This window comes from Mycosarcoma maydis, chromosome 9 (genome assembly GCF_000328475.2).
Source record: "Mycosarcoma maydis chromosome 9, whole genome shotgun sequence".
Taxonomy (NCBI): Eukaryota; Fungi; Basidiomycota; class Ustilaginomycetes; order Ustilaginales; genus Mycosarcoma; species Mycosarcoma maydis.
Window position 1 is genome coordinate 139,297 of NC_026486.1, and position 15,523 is coordinate 154,819.

At 51.1% G+C, this 15,523-nt stretch overlaps 6 protein-coding genes across 6 annotated transcripts; 5 read left to right on the forward strand and 1 right to left on the reverse strand.

Moving 5' to 3' along the window:
• Positions 1-1,181: 1,181 nt before the first annotated feature.
• UMAG_10438 (uncharacterized protein) lies at positions 1,182-3,470 on the forward strand (the record flags this gene model as incomplete). Its single annotated transcript, XM_011391754.1, has 1 exon — positions 1,182-3,470. The coding sequence occupies one exon, from the start codon at positions 1,182-1,184 to the stop codon at positions 3,468-3,470; it is 2,289 nt and encodes a 762-aa protein (XP_011390056.1).
• A 614-nt stretch (positions 3,471-4,084) lies between these two features.
• On the forward strand, positions 4,085-4,838 carry UMAG_03439 (uncharacterized protein; the record flags this gene model as incomplete). Its single annotated transcript, XM_011391600.1, has 2 exons — positions 4,085-4,209; positions 4,412-4,838. The coding sequence occupies 2 exons, from the start codon at positions 4,085-4,087 to the stop codon at positions 4,836-4,838; spliced, it is 552 nt and encodes a 183-aa protein (XP_011389902.1).
• Positions 4,839-5,354: 516 nt separating this feature from the next.
• Positions 5,355-6,062, forward strand: UMAG_03440 (uncharacterized protein; the record flags this gene model as incomplete). Its single annotated transcript, XM_011391601.1, has 2 exons — positions 5,355-5,402; positions 5,655-6,062. 2 exons carry the CDS (start codon positions 5,355-5,357, stop codon positions 6,060-6,062), a joined length of 456 nt encoding a protein of 151 aa, XP_011389903.1.
• Positions 6,063-10,635: 4,573 nt separating this feature from the next.
• UMAG_10439 (uncharacterized protein) lies at positions 10,636-11,644 on the forward strand (the record flags this gene model as incomplete). Its single annotated transcript, XM_011391755.1, has 5 exons — positions 10,636-11,049; positions 11,143-11,276; positions 11,357-11,425; positions 11,506-11,556; positions 11,638-11,644. The coding sequence occupies 5 exons, from the start codon at positions 10,636-10,638 to the stop codon at positions 11,642-11,644; spliced, it is 675 nt and encodes a 224-aa protein (XP_011390057.1).
• A 699-nt stretch (positions 11,645-12,343) lies between these two features.
• On the reverse strand, positions 12,344-14,059 carry UMAG_03442 (uncharacterized protein; the record flags this gene model as incomplete). The annotated part of the gene is made up of 1 exon (XM_011391602.1): positions 12,344-14,059. One exon carries the CDS (start codon positions 14,057-14,059, stop codon positions 12,344-12,346), a length of 1,716 nt encoding a protein of 571 aa, XP_011389904.1.
• A 739-nt stretch (positions 14,060-14,798) lies between these two features.
• UMAG_03443 (uncharacterized protein) lies at positions 14,799-15,432 on the forward strand (the record flags this gene model as incomplete). The annotated part of the gene is made up of 3 exons (XM_011391603.1): positions 14,799-14,833; positions 14,922-15,129; positions 15,217-15,432. 3 exons carry the CDS (start codon positions 14,799-14,801, stop codon positions 15,430-15,432), a joined length of 459 nt encoding a protein of 152 aa, XP_011389905.1.
• Positions 15,433-15,523: the final 91 nt, after the last annotated feature.

The following is a 15,523-nucleotide window of genomic DNA, read 5'->3' on the forward strand; positions in this document are numbered from 1 at the left end:
TCCCTTGCTTCTTATTTTATTCGCGCCTCGCTTTCAACGCGCCCACCAGAATCACGAATGATCCTCGAGTTCGCGCAGTGACATGCTGTTACGCGCAGATGCAGTCGCAACCGTCAATCGTGATACCGACACAACTCAGCCCGATGCAAATTTCTTCAAAATTCGACCAATCACGAATACCGGCAAATGGTGACAGTCGGTAGATTTGTGACTCTGTGACTGTTGGTCGGTGAATGAGGTCCAACACAACTTAACATGGAACAAAGATTCACTATTCGTGATTCGTGATTCGTGATTGTCGCGTGTTCATGGTGAAAGCCGTACCATGCATGCTGGTAGCATGGAATAGTTCGGCAGGTTAGATGTGGATGCTCTCTGATGGGATCCAATCTGAAAGTAGTTGGCTGCAAGTGCAGATTGGGAGCGATGTAGTTCGGCAAGTAGGCGTTAGAACATCATACAGTAGAACCTGTACAGACAAGTGAAAGCTGACCTGACCAAGAAGCACGGATTTGGGTTGGAATGAGAGGATTTGGTGTGGCTTCTCTGTGTCCTTGTCTGGAATTTTTTTTTTCTTTGTCAGTTGCACTAAGTCAACTTAGCCGGGGTTTTTAATATGTTAGTCAATACTGTAAATGTGCGGCTGCAGAGCTGCACTGTTGACTGGAAATCTTGAATGGAGAATCCTGTGATTGGGGTTCGTGATTTATTATACAATTCACGATTAAGCTAACTGTTGTGATTCACGATTGTGATTTGGCTCCCTCGGCCTTACTGAACGGAAGAGTCGTTGAGTGACTCCAATGACAAGCAGCTCGTTTTTTTTCCCGCAGCAAACAACCAGAATCACGAATGGTCGTCAATACAACTCGTGACGGTAACATTCACGATTCCTTCTGCCTGCTTCCTTTTTTCCCTCTCACTTCGATCACATTCGACTATACAGCAGCTTCTCGCCCCTTTTGCGCCGCTGCTGATCATCTCAGCAGACAGGTCTCGGTGACTGTACGTTTGCAGCACTCGGACCTGTACTGGCCCATCACCGCAGTCCGATACTCTCTCGCAGACCACGCAGAAATCCATCACATCTCAAGCACGCTAGATCACCTTTGCGCGAGCTTCCGCCTTCGCGTCTACATGCGCATCCGACCAGCTTGCCAACCGACGCCAACTCTTTTGACATGGGCGTGGGCGACGTCGTTCGCGGAAGCTTTGGCTTCCTTTTGAACCGCAACCAACATGTCCCCATCGCTGCTGCCAACATCAACTTGACGCCCTCCAATGCATTCCACTCGCTCTTCTACCGTCACCGAGAAGCCCCTCTCCCAATCACGCCTGTCTCCATCATCAAGTCCATGCTCCAAATCGACGATCTTCAGGCGCTCCTCTGGGCCTGGACCCTCATCGGCATACTGCTTCTCTTCGCCTTCTGGACCAACCCCGACGAGGCTTCCTTCAGGCCTTTCCTCACCGATCTCGTCTTCCGCGAGCGGCTTCGTCTCCTTCAAAATGATCAGCATGCCCATGAATCACAACTGCCCAGCCATGACGCCGCAGTCGCTCCTCCGACCACCGAGCCTGCCTTCGCGCGCAAATCCGATCCCAGCGCTTTCTCTTCGCTAATTTCTACCACCTCGTATTCATCCGGTCCTTTCGCACTCACTTTTGGAGCAAAGGTAGTGCTCTCGGTGCGCACGCCCCCTTTCCATCGCAAAGATCTCGGTCTGCTTTCCATCGTCACTATCTCGCAAAGTTCGCCTGCACGCGGATCCAACGACCACCAGAGCTCGCCATCACAAACCAGCAGACGCACTCAGCGTGCCTCTGCCAAATCCGACGGCTCCATTGATTGTACTTCTCTCTTCATCGGCGCTTTTGGTAAATGGTGGGTCCTCGGTTACGCTATCCCGGATCTGCCTGCCACTTCTTCCTCTAATCACTTCCACCCGCCAAAGAACGCCCGTCCAGAGCTCGAGGAGAACATGACCGACATTCCCGATTGGGGTGTTCTCGAGATGCGCTCCGTTGATCCCGACCCTCAATCCCGGCGAAGTTCCGTACAAGCGTCTCGGAGAGGCCCGCAAGGAAGCGCATCCCAGCCTTCTTCCCGCCAAGCATCGGGTTCTGAGCCAACCGCACCCATCACATCTCCGTCTCATCCTCTCACGACCACCTCCGCGAGCTCAAAGGACTCTATCTCCGCAACTGAGTCTCAAGACTGCATCAGCATTGCTGCGTTGGTTTCGAGATCTCAAAGCGAAATTGTCGACCTTCAAGGCCAACTCAGCCATGTCAGGAGCGCCTCTGCCCGTACTTGCGAGGCTCTCGAAGCCGATTTGGAGGAGGTGCGCGCCAAGAAGAAGGAAGAGGAGAAACTTCGCTCAGACATCAAATCAAGGACCAAGGCTTTGGACGACAGCAAAAGGCAGGTCGAAAGCACCCGACGCGAGGCAGAAAGACGCTTGAAGACTGTAAATGCTGCTCGTGCCCTCAAGCAGGCCAGCATTCAGCAAAGGAAGGATCAAGTCGATATGCTCCACAAACGCAGAGCTGCTATCAATGCCAAAAAGGCTGCACACACCGAGAAACGCCTGCAGCGCTCCGAAGAGCTCTTAAACCTAATCAGCCAAGCCAAGGATAAAGCTGATAAGCTACGGAGTGAGATGGATACTCTACGTAAAGATGTACAGGCTGCTCAGGATCAGTTGCAACTCGAAAAGGCCATTGCTCGTAATATTCAGGAGGCCGACCACCGAGACCAAAGCCGCGTCAACGCTTCGCCCTACATGTGGAACCCTGCGATGGAGTACAATCAGATGGCCAGCCACGAGGCCATGTACGCACACCTAGCTTCCACCCCTGATCCCCTCGTTGACAGTCTGGCCCGTATGGAAGAGCGCGCCCTCGCTGCACAACAGTACACCTCGAGTCCCTTTGACGCCGAACCGGGCCTCGCCATCAACAAGATGCCGACGGCCCATGCGGATGGCTATGACAACCTTGGCACCAGCGTTTTGCGAAATGCTTTCCGTCGCGCTAACGCTGCATCGGTTGGCGAGGGTCGCGAAATGTTGTCCCATGCTTCGCCGGGCATTGGCAACCCCTCCCTGCAGAATGCCTCCAACTTCGAGGCTATCAAGCAAGCTTTCCAGCCCACCATCGCTACCGAGGAGGATGGTCGTCGATCTTGGTCGGCATTTGATGTTTGGCAATCTGACCTTCGCAGCGGCAGCCGTCAGAACTTGCAATGGGCGTCCGGCACAGCGAATGCGAGTGCTGATTCGTTGCCTCAGTTCAGCGCAAGCAGCAGCTTCTTGCCACTCGACCGTAGTACCAGTGCGGAACAGACTGGCTTTGCCAAGTTCCAGGACCAAGAAGGCGATCCAGAGCAAAATCGCAACCTATCCAAGGTCAAGAGAGCTTTCCGCTGGCCCTTCCGGCCGAGCCAAGTGCAAGATGACTTCGTCTAATTCTCGCCCTCTGCGCTCGCTCCCTCTGTCACAGACTCCCCAGTCTTGGATCAATCGGATCTTTGGTCATTGCCGCCTATGTACTCTGCTGACCGGAAAACATCGCTGTTCTCGAACATCGTTCACCTCGTAGAGCATCATGACCCACGCTGTGAGCCCTCTCCACCCCCAGAATTCGGCTTGCCACATTTGATTTCGTCCGTAACTGAACTGATGAGCCAACGCTGTCTCCGGCGTCGCTGCCTCTGGCTGCACTGATCCACTAAATTTCTTTTAAACATCGAACTTAGTGCTTCATTTGGTGGTTCACGGATCACTGATTCACGATTCACGATTGCCTGGACTGCCGTAAGTGTGCTGAAATTGAGAAACGAATCGGATTTTCCACGTCGGTGTTAGCACTCTTACCGCTGTCTCATCCCGATCATAGTCTCAAGCTCAATATCAACTTAGCCCAAGCGAGTTGCATGATGTACCTCTTCGTTCATGAGCGATCTCTGAGCGCCTCAAGCTCGAAGAATCGTACCTAAACCCGATGAGCGATGCTGATGTGGGACTACCTTAGGGATCACCCATCTCGTAGCTCATGCAGTTACTATGTAACTAGTCGAGACATGGTAGAACTTACATCGCCCCGCTCTGAATCGAGTGCGGGATGGGTTGATGATAACGTGTTGATGCTGAAATCGAAGCCATGCGCCACCAAGTCGAGCCAGCCCTTCAGCCGACTCTATCGTGGGTATGTACTGATGGCTCACTCAAGGATGGGCTCGCGGCTTACTCATGCTTGGTTTAATCAGGCATCCAAGACGCGGGAGTTTGCAAAGACTGTCGAACTGGCTCTACGGTCTACCGCGCTGAACAGCTTGCAATCCGTTAAGCACCTGAATATGATGTCGCCAACGAAAGTGCAATGATCTTTTGTGACAACCGCGCCGCAGTTACTGTATTAGCATCGGTACCAGACCAAGCAGCGACCCAGACATATCAACCGTCCAACAATTTGCAGTTGCCAAGCATGTGGCGGTGGTCTGGGTCACCGGGCATTGTGGCATTCTAGGGAACGAACGAGCTGACTCTCTTGCTCAGAACGCTGCCGACGATGTAATCAGAGAGTCAGCAGAACACCACGAGGAAGCTGTCGTCCAGCTGGCTATTCGCAGGAGGGTGATGCAGGCCTGGAATCAAGCATGGAACTCTTCACCAAAAGGATCTAACTTCAGGTCAAAGCTGCACAAGCTACGAGCTGGCGACACTTTCAAGCTGTACAACCATCTCCAGCGGGGCCATATGTCCTTTCACATCCTGAACAAAGGGAAAGTCGTCCTCGGAGCCACCCCGGCAACCACCCAGGGTGGCTTCTGCTGAAGAGCCACCCGAGGAAGCACCCCGATCTAGGCTCCTCCACAGGGGTGGCTTTCAATAAGCAACCACCCCCCATCAATCTACCGGTCCCAGCATACAGCTCAATACGCCACAATTCGTGATTGTTGTCAATGCAATTGAATGATTTTATCGTGAATCTAAGCCAACAAGCGAGCAAGTGAGATAGACGAGTGAGTAAAGGGCCAGCAGCCTAGCGGGCGAGTGAGACCAAAGAGTCAACGAGTGAGCGAGACCAGCGAGAAGAATGGGGCGGATTAGCAGGTCACAATGACGCGCGGGCAAGCTGACGACGAGGAATAGATGATGCTTACCAACTAGGCAGCAGCGATCAATCCAAGGGTATCACAGTTACTCTCATCATCCGAGTGCTGCGACTGCCTACAGTCGCCGGACAGGGTTACGCTCTTCGAAGGGGTAAGCTCTCACTTGGCTATCGCCAGGCTTCGGAGCACCTGTCGAGCCTTTCTGTTGAAGCTTGGCACTCCTTCGACGATTAACATGAGCATGGTCATCCCGAGGGTGATCTACATGCTCGTATCCTCTTGCGTAAGTTGTCCGCTCTTCCGGGGGCGCGCTCGACTCACGACTGCCAAGACACTCTCGAGCTTGGGACTTGGCAGTGGTACCAAAGACCAAACACTACTATGGACCTGCTGCTGTGCCGTCACGTTGTAGACACGATTGGGACTGGAGGTTTCCTAACATGCTATCGAAGGCGTTGCTATCTGACTCCATCAGCCGGGCCGAGTTCAGCCAAGCCACCCGTGGCAGGTGGTAGCTGAGTTAACTCAAGTCTAGCATCCAAGAGCCGATCGACACCATCATCCTCAATCCTCCAACACGCCTTTGCCGTCTACCCGCAACCATCAAGACGGGTCAAACCACCAAGACGAGTCAAGCACTGTGCTGGAACGATGCCAAGCGCTCGAACCAACCATACGCAATCTCAGCGATGAGATGCGCTCCTACTACCAAAGCATTACCCAGTCGCTGCACTGGCTTGACGATGTGATCCACCGCATCGACCCTGCAGCCGCTCGTGCTGCATCCGCCACAAATCCCCCTCTGGTGCCGCTCGAGACCTCCTCTCACAGAGGCGGAGGTGGTCCCAAACGAGACAGGGCACTGCAGAAGCCGTTCCGAGATAGGCTTCGTCATCAAATCGTGAATGGGCTTGCAGCCACGGGACTCTCTCCCGCCCTTTGAGAAATCCTATGTAGTGAATTGCAAATCATGAATGATTACAAGCCAACACGATTGGAAACTCACTCTTTGACTGAAAACAAGAATATCCCATCAAAAAAACAACAACAACATAGTTACACGATAAGTTAATTAGATGAATCACGAATCATGAATATTCACGATTCACGATTGCAGTTTGAGGATCGTGGATGTTTTGTGATCTGCAAATAGAGACATGGAAGGAACCTTTTAGCCAAACATGACCGTAAACCACGTATAAATTGCGAACATTCATGATTTTTATAATTTGTCAACTTAAAATCTGACTGACGCCTGGGCAGCATTCACGTCGTAAAAAATGGAAAAAGTCGTCCTAGGAACCACCGCGGCAACCACCCAAGGTGGGTCATAGGTGGCTTCTCACCGCAATCACCCCTCGCAGGTAGCTCCTACGGTGGCTCCGAGGACGACCATCCTCTCGATAGCTCATCAGCCAGTCGCATAGGTGGTCACACACTGTGAGACAAGACACAAGACCTGGTATTCACATTGGAGCAAAACAACCATAAAATTATGTGTTGTGATTTGTGATTCGTAGCTTAGCAATCACGAAGCACGAATCACGAGTCACAAGTCACGAGTGTGGGTTTTCGACAAGGGACTAACTACAAAGTCACGATTCGTGAATCACGAATCAAGGTTGGAAATCATGACTCGTGACTCGTGACTCCCTGTGAGTGTGTGGGTCTATCTGTATTTATGTACATGTATCCTACATGAGCTTCTCCCCTTACATCGGCTCCTCATACAACAGACTCCCGACTCACCACTAACTGTGGCCACAACTGGCCAGATGCGTGAGTCTGTTCTCTTTTACCTCACGTTTCAGGTTCTCTCACTCACGACTGCAATACGTTAGCCGGAGAGAAAGGAATTCGCACATCTGATCAATTCGTGATTCTGGTCACGGCTGGTCAGATGTATGAGGTGCTAATCACGAATCACGAATCATGAATTTATAGAGATCAGCTCATGAGCGATACTACGGTGAGCTTATTTACGCGCAAACCAGGAGAAATCATGAATGTATGCGCTTTGTAAATTTCCTCGTCAACACAATTAAAGTATATATAAATCCCATATTTGAGTATATACATTACTAACATTCGTGACTCGTGACTGGCCGATGAGCTATTGAGAGGATGATCGTCCTCGGAACCTAGGAGCTACCTGCGAGGGGTGGTTCCTTAGGACGACTTTTTCCTTGTTTTATGACGTGAATCACGAATGTAAATCATAAATCACGAATCATGAATATGTTGAACAAACTTTTTGTGACTTATCCTCAAACAAAATCATTACTTCTACATGGGACTGTGACTCACGATTCACGATTCGTGCTAAATTATGAATCACGAATATGTTAGCGAGAAGCCCATTCAGCTCACGTTCAAAAATTACGAATCACAGAATACATCTGCCATCATTCGTAATTCGCCATGGGTAATCGTGAATCGTTAACCATGAGATGTTTTCTTGGCCAAAAAGATCGTTCAAACAGACCAACGAGATCAACAGTAAACATCGACCATCCGTTCTTAGAATATCTGCGATTGGCGTTTAGTCTGATCGTCCACAGTCATGCAACCCCTTGCAGTCACCCAAACGGTACACACGAGTGACCGGACAGGAACGAGTAAGCTCGCGGAATGTCCGCAACCCTCTCAGTCACCGGACGGGTACGAGTAGGTGTCTCAGAACGCGAGAATTTACCCGTTCACAACATAGCGCTGGTAGCGAGAAGCCCAGAGTAGACTCACACAAGTCGCTGGACGACTGTTGGAATATGCCGTTGGCTACAGACTCGCACCAAGCGGTAGAACCTGAAAGAGAACAGACTCACGCACCTGGCCAGTTGTGGCCACAGCTAGCCAGTTGTATGAGGAGCTGACGTATAGGAAGAAGCTCATGTAGGATACTCCAGTCAGCTCATGTACATAAATACAGAGGAAACGCTCACACTTTGTAGTTAGTCCCTTGTCCAAAACACACTATCCAAATACATTCCAAGCCATTCTCGACCACTACTCAGTCCCAACTCGCCTCTCTAAGGAAAGGGAGGGAGACTTCGATCATCTAGCGCCCGCTAAAGATCCACCAAAATCTCAATAGATCTTGGCAGCCTGCCACCTGCAATGCACCGACACCAAACACCAAACACCAATCACGAATCACGAATAATCCACGATTGATCCAGGTGTCTCGATCACCTTGCTCTACCCCGCCATCCTTCACCTGGTTGGACGTTCGATCCGAAGTTGTGGCGCGGATGAACTCGACGGTCGTGTCGAGGCTTGAAACAGTCACGAGGACTTGGAGACGTTGTGTCTCGAAACGGCGTGCCTCGAGCCCTTCTTGCTGGGATCGTCGGTGCTCGTCGGCTAATTCAGCCTCGGTACGTTCACCAGCTCCCCTTCGTTCAAGGAGCCCCGTGTCATCGTCGTCATCGACCCCCCTTTGATCAGTAGGCCATCCGCGAGGCTTCGTACGTCAACATCTCCTGTGTCTCGTTTGTCGGCTCGGTCCCGCCTCTCAAATTCGTCGACGTTGCTATCACCAGCAACGCCCTTTGCCGTTACTCAGTGACTTTGTTGATCTTCTCTGAGGTTGCTCTTTCGCGCCGTCCTCCGCCTCAATCACGAATGGTGGTGACCTTTCTGGGATGCCCGGCATGTACTGTAATTCCACCGTGATTCAGGATTCGTGATTTTGAGGAAGTTGGTTGCTCGCTGATGGTGCCGCTGGCGTTCAGGCTGACGTTTCCCTTGCCGTTGAATGCCACTCATGACTCGTGACTCACGACTATGCCTCCTCCGCGCAATCACGAATCGTGAATCTACCAAATCGTGAATAGCTGTCTCGCGCTTTTCACGCTTCGGGACTCATGTTTCCCAAGCTTTCCCCGCTTGTTCGTCTGAAAATTCATGATGCAGATTCACGATTCGTGATTCGTGATTAGCTCGCCAAGCACGAAGCACAGCTCATCGCCGTCTGAGATCGCAGCGATTTCTTCTCAACATCACAAACAATCAAACTCAATCATGAACTCCAACTCGCCTTTCTAGGGAAAGCGAGACTTCGACCATATACCGCTCGCTCCGATTTTCGATTCGGAATTGCTAGGCTACAAATACATGCATTCATTCGTGATTATTGTTTTGCTCAAATACCAGGTCTTGTGTCTTATGTGTGATCTCCTATGCGACTGGCCGACGAGCTAATGAGAGGATGGTCGTCCTCGGAACCACCCTAGGAGCCATCTGCGAGGGGAGGTTGCTGCGAGAAGCCATCTAGGTGCTGGTTGCCGGGGTTGCTCCGAGGACGACTTCTCCCTTTTTTACGATGTGATTGACTTGGACAGCTGTCGCTGTTAGCTTGCCGCAGTGTGCTTCAACGCCAACGATCTCTCACGATTGGTTGTTTGGACTCAAGACATCGAACCCTCACAACTCGTGACTTTCTTTGCGATCGATATTTGGGTTTTAGGTGAATCTTTAGCGGGCGCTAGATGATCGAAGTCTCCCTCCCTTTCCTTAGAGAGGCGAGTTGGGACTGAGTAGTGGTCGAGAATGGCTTGGAATGTATTTGGATAGTGTGTTTTGGACAAGGGACTAACTACAAAGTGTGAGCGTTTCCTCTGTATTTATGTACATGAGCTGACTGGAGTATCCTACATGAGCTTCTTCCTATACGTCAGCTCCTCATACAACTGGCTAGCTGTGGCCACAACTGGCCAGGTGCGTGAGTCTGTTCTCTTTCAGGTTCTACCGCTTGGTGCGAGTCTGTAGCCAACGGCATATTCCAACAGTCGTCCAGCGACTTGTGTGAGTCTACTCTGGGCTTCTCGCTACCAGCGTTGTGTCATTAACTGTCTGAACTCTGTCGAGCTACTATACTCCGGACTTTACGCCCGGGGTTTAGGCCCGGGTTGAACGTGGATTGTAAGCGATCAGACTAAACGCCAATAGCAGATATTCTAACAATCGATGTCTCCTTTTCTATGTTCACTTGACGGTTGACTCTGTTTCACACCACCACATCAATCCGAAACATCAAGTCATGAGTCGCCTGTTTACACACTCTCCCGCCCCAACACCATAACTAGCGAGTGTCGCTCCCCTTCTGAATATCCAACTGTCGTTTCAGAGCGGCTATGTTGGCAGCACATAGCCTGAATGGTAGGTGACTTCAGTGGTCTTAGTCTGGAGGTCACCGAAACAAACGTACCCGGGCGGTTCTCCCGCTAGCGTGTAGAGAGCGAGGCCAACAAACTTGAAAGAACTGATTCACGATTCAGGCTTTGGGTTGGCTCCAAAAGGGGACGGATGCACTTTACACGTCTTAGAAGGAAATCATGGATTGTAGCTCATGTGGAGGTTCGTTGAGGGTGGAGCACAGGCCACTACCTTCTTGACATGCAACTCACAGACTGACATCGTCCTGAGACCCGCACTTCGTCGAAGCTCCGTCTAGCTTGTGGCACCAAGAAATCACACGAACAAAAGCAATACAAATTGCTGATACCTACGAGAAGATGGCGCTTGACAAGAGCCTCGAAGCGATCCTGCACAGCGAGTGCTCACATCTCGGAAGTCAATTCACGTCACGCAATGCGACGTGCGTGATAGCAAAGCCCAGTGGGCGCAGCCTGTTCGCTAAGGTGAGCAGCTCGGTCGAACAGACGATTGGGGAGGCGGAGAGCCTCAAAGCGCTGACATTAGCGCTGGGAACAGAAACCAATGAAGCGAGACTCACACCAGAAGTGCATTCGTCGGGGAAAACTGCCGACGGCCGAGCCTACCTGGTGACGGACTACTTGCAACTCAGGCCATCGATAGGTAGAGCAGGGCAGAAAAGGCTGGGAAAAAGGCTGGCCGAGATGCACAAGCGTGGTATCAACCGAGATGGTTGCTTTGGATTCGATGTAGCCACCTTCTGCGGAGTTACGGTGAGTCTCTTGCTGTCCTCTCTCATTAACCCGGCCGACTCGATTTATATGTGACTGACGCAGTGTTGAGGTGATACGTGTCCCCTGAATTAGCGGCAGGACAATAGCTGGAACACCTCGTGGCCTAAGTTCTGGGAAGATCAAAGAATTGGTGACCTTGTCAATCGAATTTTTGCCGAGCAAGGCGATTCCGAGCTGAAAGATCTGGAGACACAGATGCGAGACAAGTAAGTGTACAATGGTTTGTACCCTCAGTTCGAAACTTGGTGCTGACGGGTCGATTTCGAAATGTTTGTCTCGCTGATAGGGTGTATCCTGTACTTTTGGCACCGCTCGAGGGGAAGGTCAAGCCGAGCATCCTGCATGGCGACCTGTGGTAAGAAAATTGTGACAATGTAGCTGGCCCATCGATGCTGCGGATAAGTCCTAACCGATCATTACACTTGCACCGGATAGGTCTGGCAATGCAGGTACAGTCGTTGACTCTGGTGAGCCGGCTCTCTTCGAGTAAGTCCTTGGCTCGTAGCAAGATCTGAAGTTCAGCAACGATACCTGCCTTCGCTGACTTTGTTGTGTTCTCTGCTGCAGTCCGTAAGCTTTGTTCGCTTGACTTTTATTTTTGCAGCTTGACTCACAGGCTTAGTTCTGCTGACCTGCTGTCCCTTGTCCCGCATATCAGTTCGAGCTACTACGGCCACAACGAAGCAGAGTAAGCATCGCTCTCCCGATCTAGACGACCGCATCTGCGTGTCGACAAATCAGCTCACGTTCTTCTGCATCGACAACAGACTCGGGATCATGAACATGTTCGGTGGCTTCACACAAGACTTCTTCGAAGCTTATCACGAGGTAATTCCGCGGACGGAACCGTATTACAAAGAAAGACTCCGCCTCTATGAGCTCTACCACCAGTAAGTTACTATTTATCTGATCATCAGAACATGCAAGCCACTGATGATGCTCACGCACACATTTTGCCCTGACTTACACATTCGGCATAACTTAACGTTACATATGCTTGGTACTCAGTCTGAACCGTGAGTTAGCTCTTCATCACTCGTTCTGCAAGAGTTTGACGGCTCAACCATGGAGCACGAAGACACATAGCGTTCTGACAAATTCTTCTCTTGGACTCGCATGCTGTAATTGTCTGTTCCAGATTTGCTCATGTTCAAAGGGGGTTACAGATCCGGAGCCATCTCGATCATGCGCTCGCTAATCAAATTTTGCGCTAACGTCGACAATGCAGAGTAAGCTAAATTAATACTCGCCGACGCCACCTTGCCAACGCCTTTCAAGCGAAACCGAAGCCCTCGCCACCTTCGTTCATGGCAAGCAAGAGTGAAGATCGTAGCTTTTCATACGATTCATACTGGGGCAGGTCGAGCTGATTGAAGCATGTATGCGCTGCTGGCAATCGATCGGCTCCGTAGGCCTTGTGAATGTTGAACCTTTGTGTGCCCTGTACACCTTGGAGGTGTGCGAAGCCTTCCAATGGCACTTTGCTCGTTCCCGTGATGAACTGCAGGAGCTTAGCTTTCTCGGTCTGATCGAACGATCGAACGGCACGCCACCACCACTGAACGACGGCGTCACCAGAGCTGTAGCCGTGCAACTCTGTGTTATTCTTCCAAGCATCAACGTCGATGTCGGGCAGACCCGAGATGAGAAGTTCTAGCTCCTGCTCAGAAAAGATGCGGATGAGGTCGGAGGGAATAATCTCGTTAAAGCCACCAAGGAAGGCATCGATCTGGGATTTGATCGACTTGGTAAGCCTCTGCTCGGTGACAAGGCGCACATACTCTTGCTTGTTGGCCTCGGTGACTGAGATGCTCGTTCCATTCGGCTTGAGGTCGACAACCTTGGTCTCACCGAACTCTTCGTCATCGACGCTGAAGGTGAGATCGAGGATGTCTGTGATATCGTTACTGAGCATCCATTCGAGACTCTTGAAGTACTCCGGGTCAATCGACTCCAAATCTCGGTAGTCGACAGGTTTGCCGAGGATATGCTTGTAGAAGCTACGGGTAAAGTAAGCGTCGAGCAGTCGGCCGTCGTAGATGGCCTTGCCAATGATACGTCCAACGAATTTGAAGAAAGAGAGATGGTCCGGGTTGACATAGGACATGCGATTCGGCTGGTACGTGGTACGATCCGCAGCACATGGCTGGAAGAGCGCATAGTCTGGGTTGAACATAGCTCTAGCTAGGACCTGGAACCACTCCCTGGTGACACCACCTGCGTCGATGCCTTCCTCGTTGGTGAAGCGAACATTGAGCTTGCCGTGTTTGACTTCTGGGCCGGTTTTCCTGGAAAAGTAGCGGAAACTGTCCTCAAAGACGGAATTTCTGCGCACAGATAGGGAGAGCGGCGTGTAATGATCACGTCGGCCCTTGTGAAGCTGCTGCGTAAAATAGTTCTTCTTGTTGTCGAAATCGAGCACCTTTGGGTTGCGGACCAGCAAAGCGAAGGATCCTGACATGAGCGAAGGGTTCTGCCGTACCATGATGTTGAGGATTTTGCGATGCTTTTCTGTGAAAGCGAAAAAGTTGTCCTCCATGGCTGTCCGTGGCGACTTGGGTCCTCCCTGAGTGGAAGAACGGCTATGTGGTGGTCGAACGTCGCCGGCAGTGCTAGAGGTTTCTGGATCTGTGGTGGCCACATTTTGAGAGATGACCATCATGCTCTCGATCAAGGGCAGAAGGATCTGAGCTGCGCCAGGGTCATTCTTCATACGCGACAGCACTTCACTGAGTTTGGACCATAAGACGTCAAATTCAAACGACTCGTAGATCTTGGCCAGTGCAGCTTCGCTCTGGTCGAAATCCTTCTTTCGCGACTCTGATTTGGGCCGCCGCGATACCGGAAGATGTGCATCAAGGGGACCGCCTATGAGCGAAGTGAGCGTGTCATAGCCGTCTGATCCATGCAATTCTGCTCCCACCGGAATGCCTGCGTGGTTGATAGCGATGAACCCGCTGAGAGGTAGGCTGCCGGATGGCTCTGGCATTGCTGCAAGGAGGTGGAATCAGCTTGTGGTATTTGCGGAAAAGTCCAGCAGTCGATGATTGAGTTTATTAGACTACTGCGTCTCGAAAGACAGTTGAAGAGAGCGCCTCTAGGGGGAGCAACGTTCCAGAAAGAAGCGGAGGTGCCTCTGGGAAAGCCAATGCTCTCCTACTACTAACGACGAGTATCGACGGTAGCAGCCGCTGTGGGAAAGTGTCGACTGGAAGACAATGGCTTGGGTGTGATGTATGAGCAAGATGTCGGAACAATGCTGAAACCAGTGGATTGACGGAGTGTTATGATGATGGCTGTTAGTAAGAATCAGAGATGGGTGTGTGCTTTGTCTAACGAACTCTTCTCCCAAAAAGTGGAGCGGAATATCAGCAAACTCGAATCGTTAATCGTGAATCGTGAATCGTGAATCGTGAATCTCACTTCGATACGGAAGCCCGATTCACGAATGGAACCAACAAGCTCAGTGACGGGTCTCCACTTCGAAATTTCAGATTCAGCTTTCACCAGGAGCAACACACTACACTGTGAATCATTTCGTGAATGAGATAGCGCCTGGCATACACTGACTCGAGAAAGGCTCAGTCAAGTTGCTCCCCACAAAAGCTCATCAATCCAACATTACTCCATCAGGTTCGTGGCTCCCTCCCTTTTCGAGCCAATCACTACATAGCCGTGGTCGAAGCGCTCAAGCAAGGTGCCCGGTGCTCCGTGTAACGGTCGCAGAGATGAGGATCGCCACAAAGCGTTTGCAGAAAGAGCTGTAAGTCTTCTATCAGCGATGTACAGTGTTGGCACAGTAACAAACACTGAGTCGGTGTAGTATGTTTCTATCCGACAACAACTACCAGCTCGGAGATCAAAGTCAAAGGTGCACCAGAAGGATGTGAGGTCATCAAGGCAGATGACCTGCAAGAATGGCAGTTCTCCATACAAGTGCTGGGTAACAGTCTCTATCAAGACCAAAAGTTTGGCCTCCGTTTCCGCTTTTCCGACTCATATCCGATGGAGAGCCCCGAAGTCGTCTTCATGGTTACAGATGGATTTCAGGCTCCTGTGGTAAGTCGATGCTCCTTACCTTATTCGCTTTCTCATCTATGCAGCCGGTTGACTGGACTAAATCTTCCATTTGGCATCCGCGAACAGCATCCACATGTCTACAGTAACGGCCATATTTGCGCTTCCATCTTGGGCAACGAATGGTCACCCGTACTCACCATCAGCTCAGTGCTGCTCACATTGCAGAGTATGCTTGCTAGCTGCAAGCAGCTACAAAGGCCACCAGACAACGATGCCTACGTCAAACGCGCGCCTATTTCACCCAAAGACAGCCGATTCGTGTACGACGACGACACGGTTTAAGCAACGACTCGGCACGCTTCTCGCAACGGAGGCGAACAATCGAGAATTTCTTGGTTGATAATTCGAATACTTCTTGTGCAATGACTTTCTC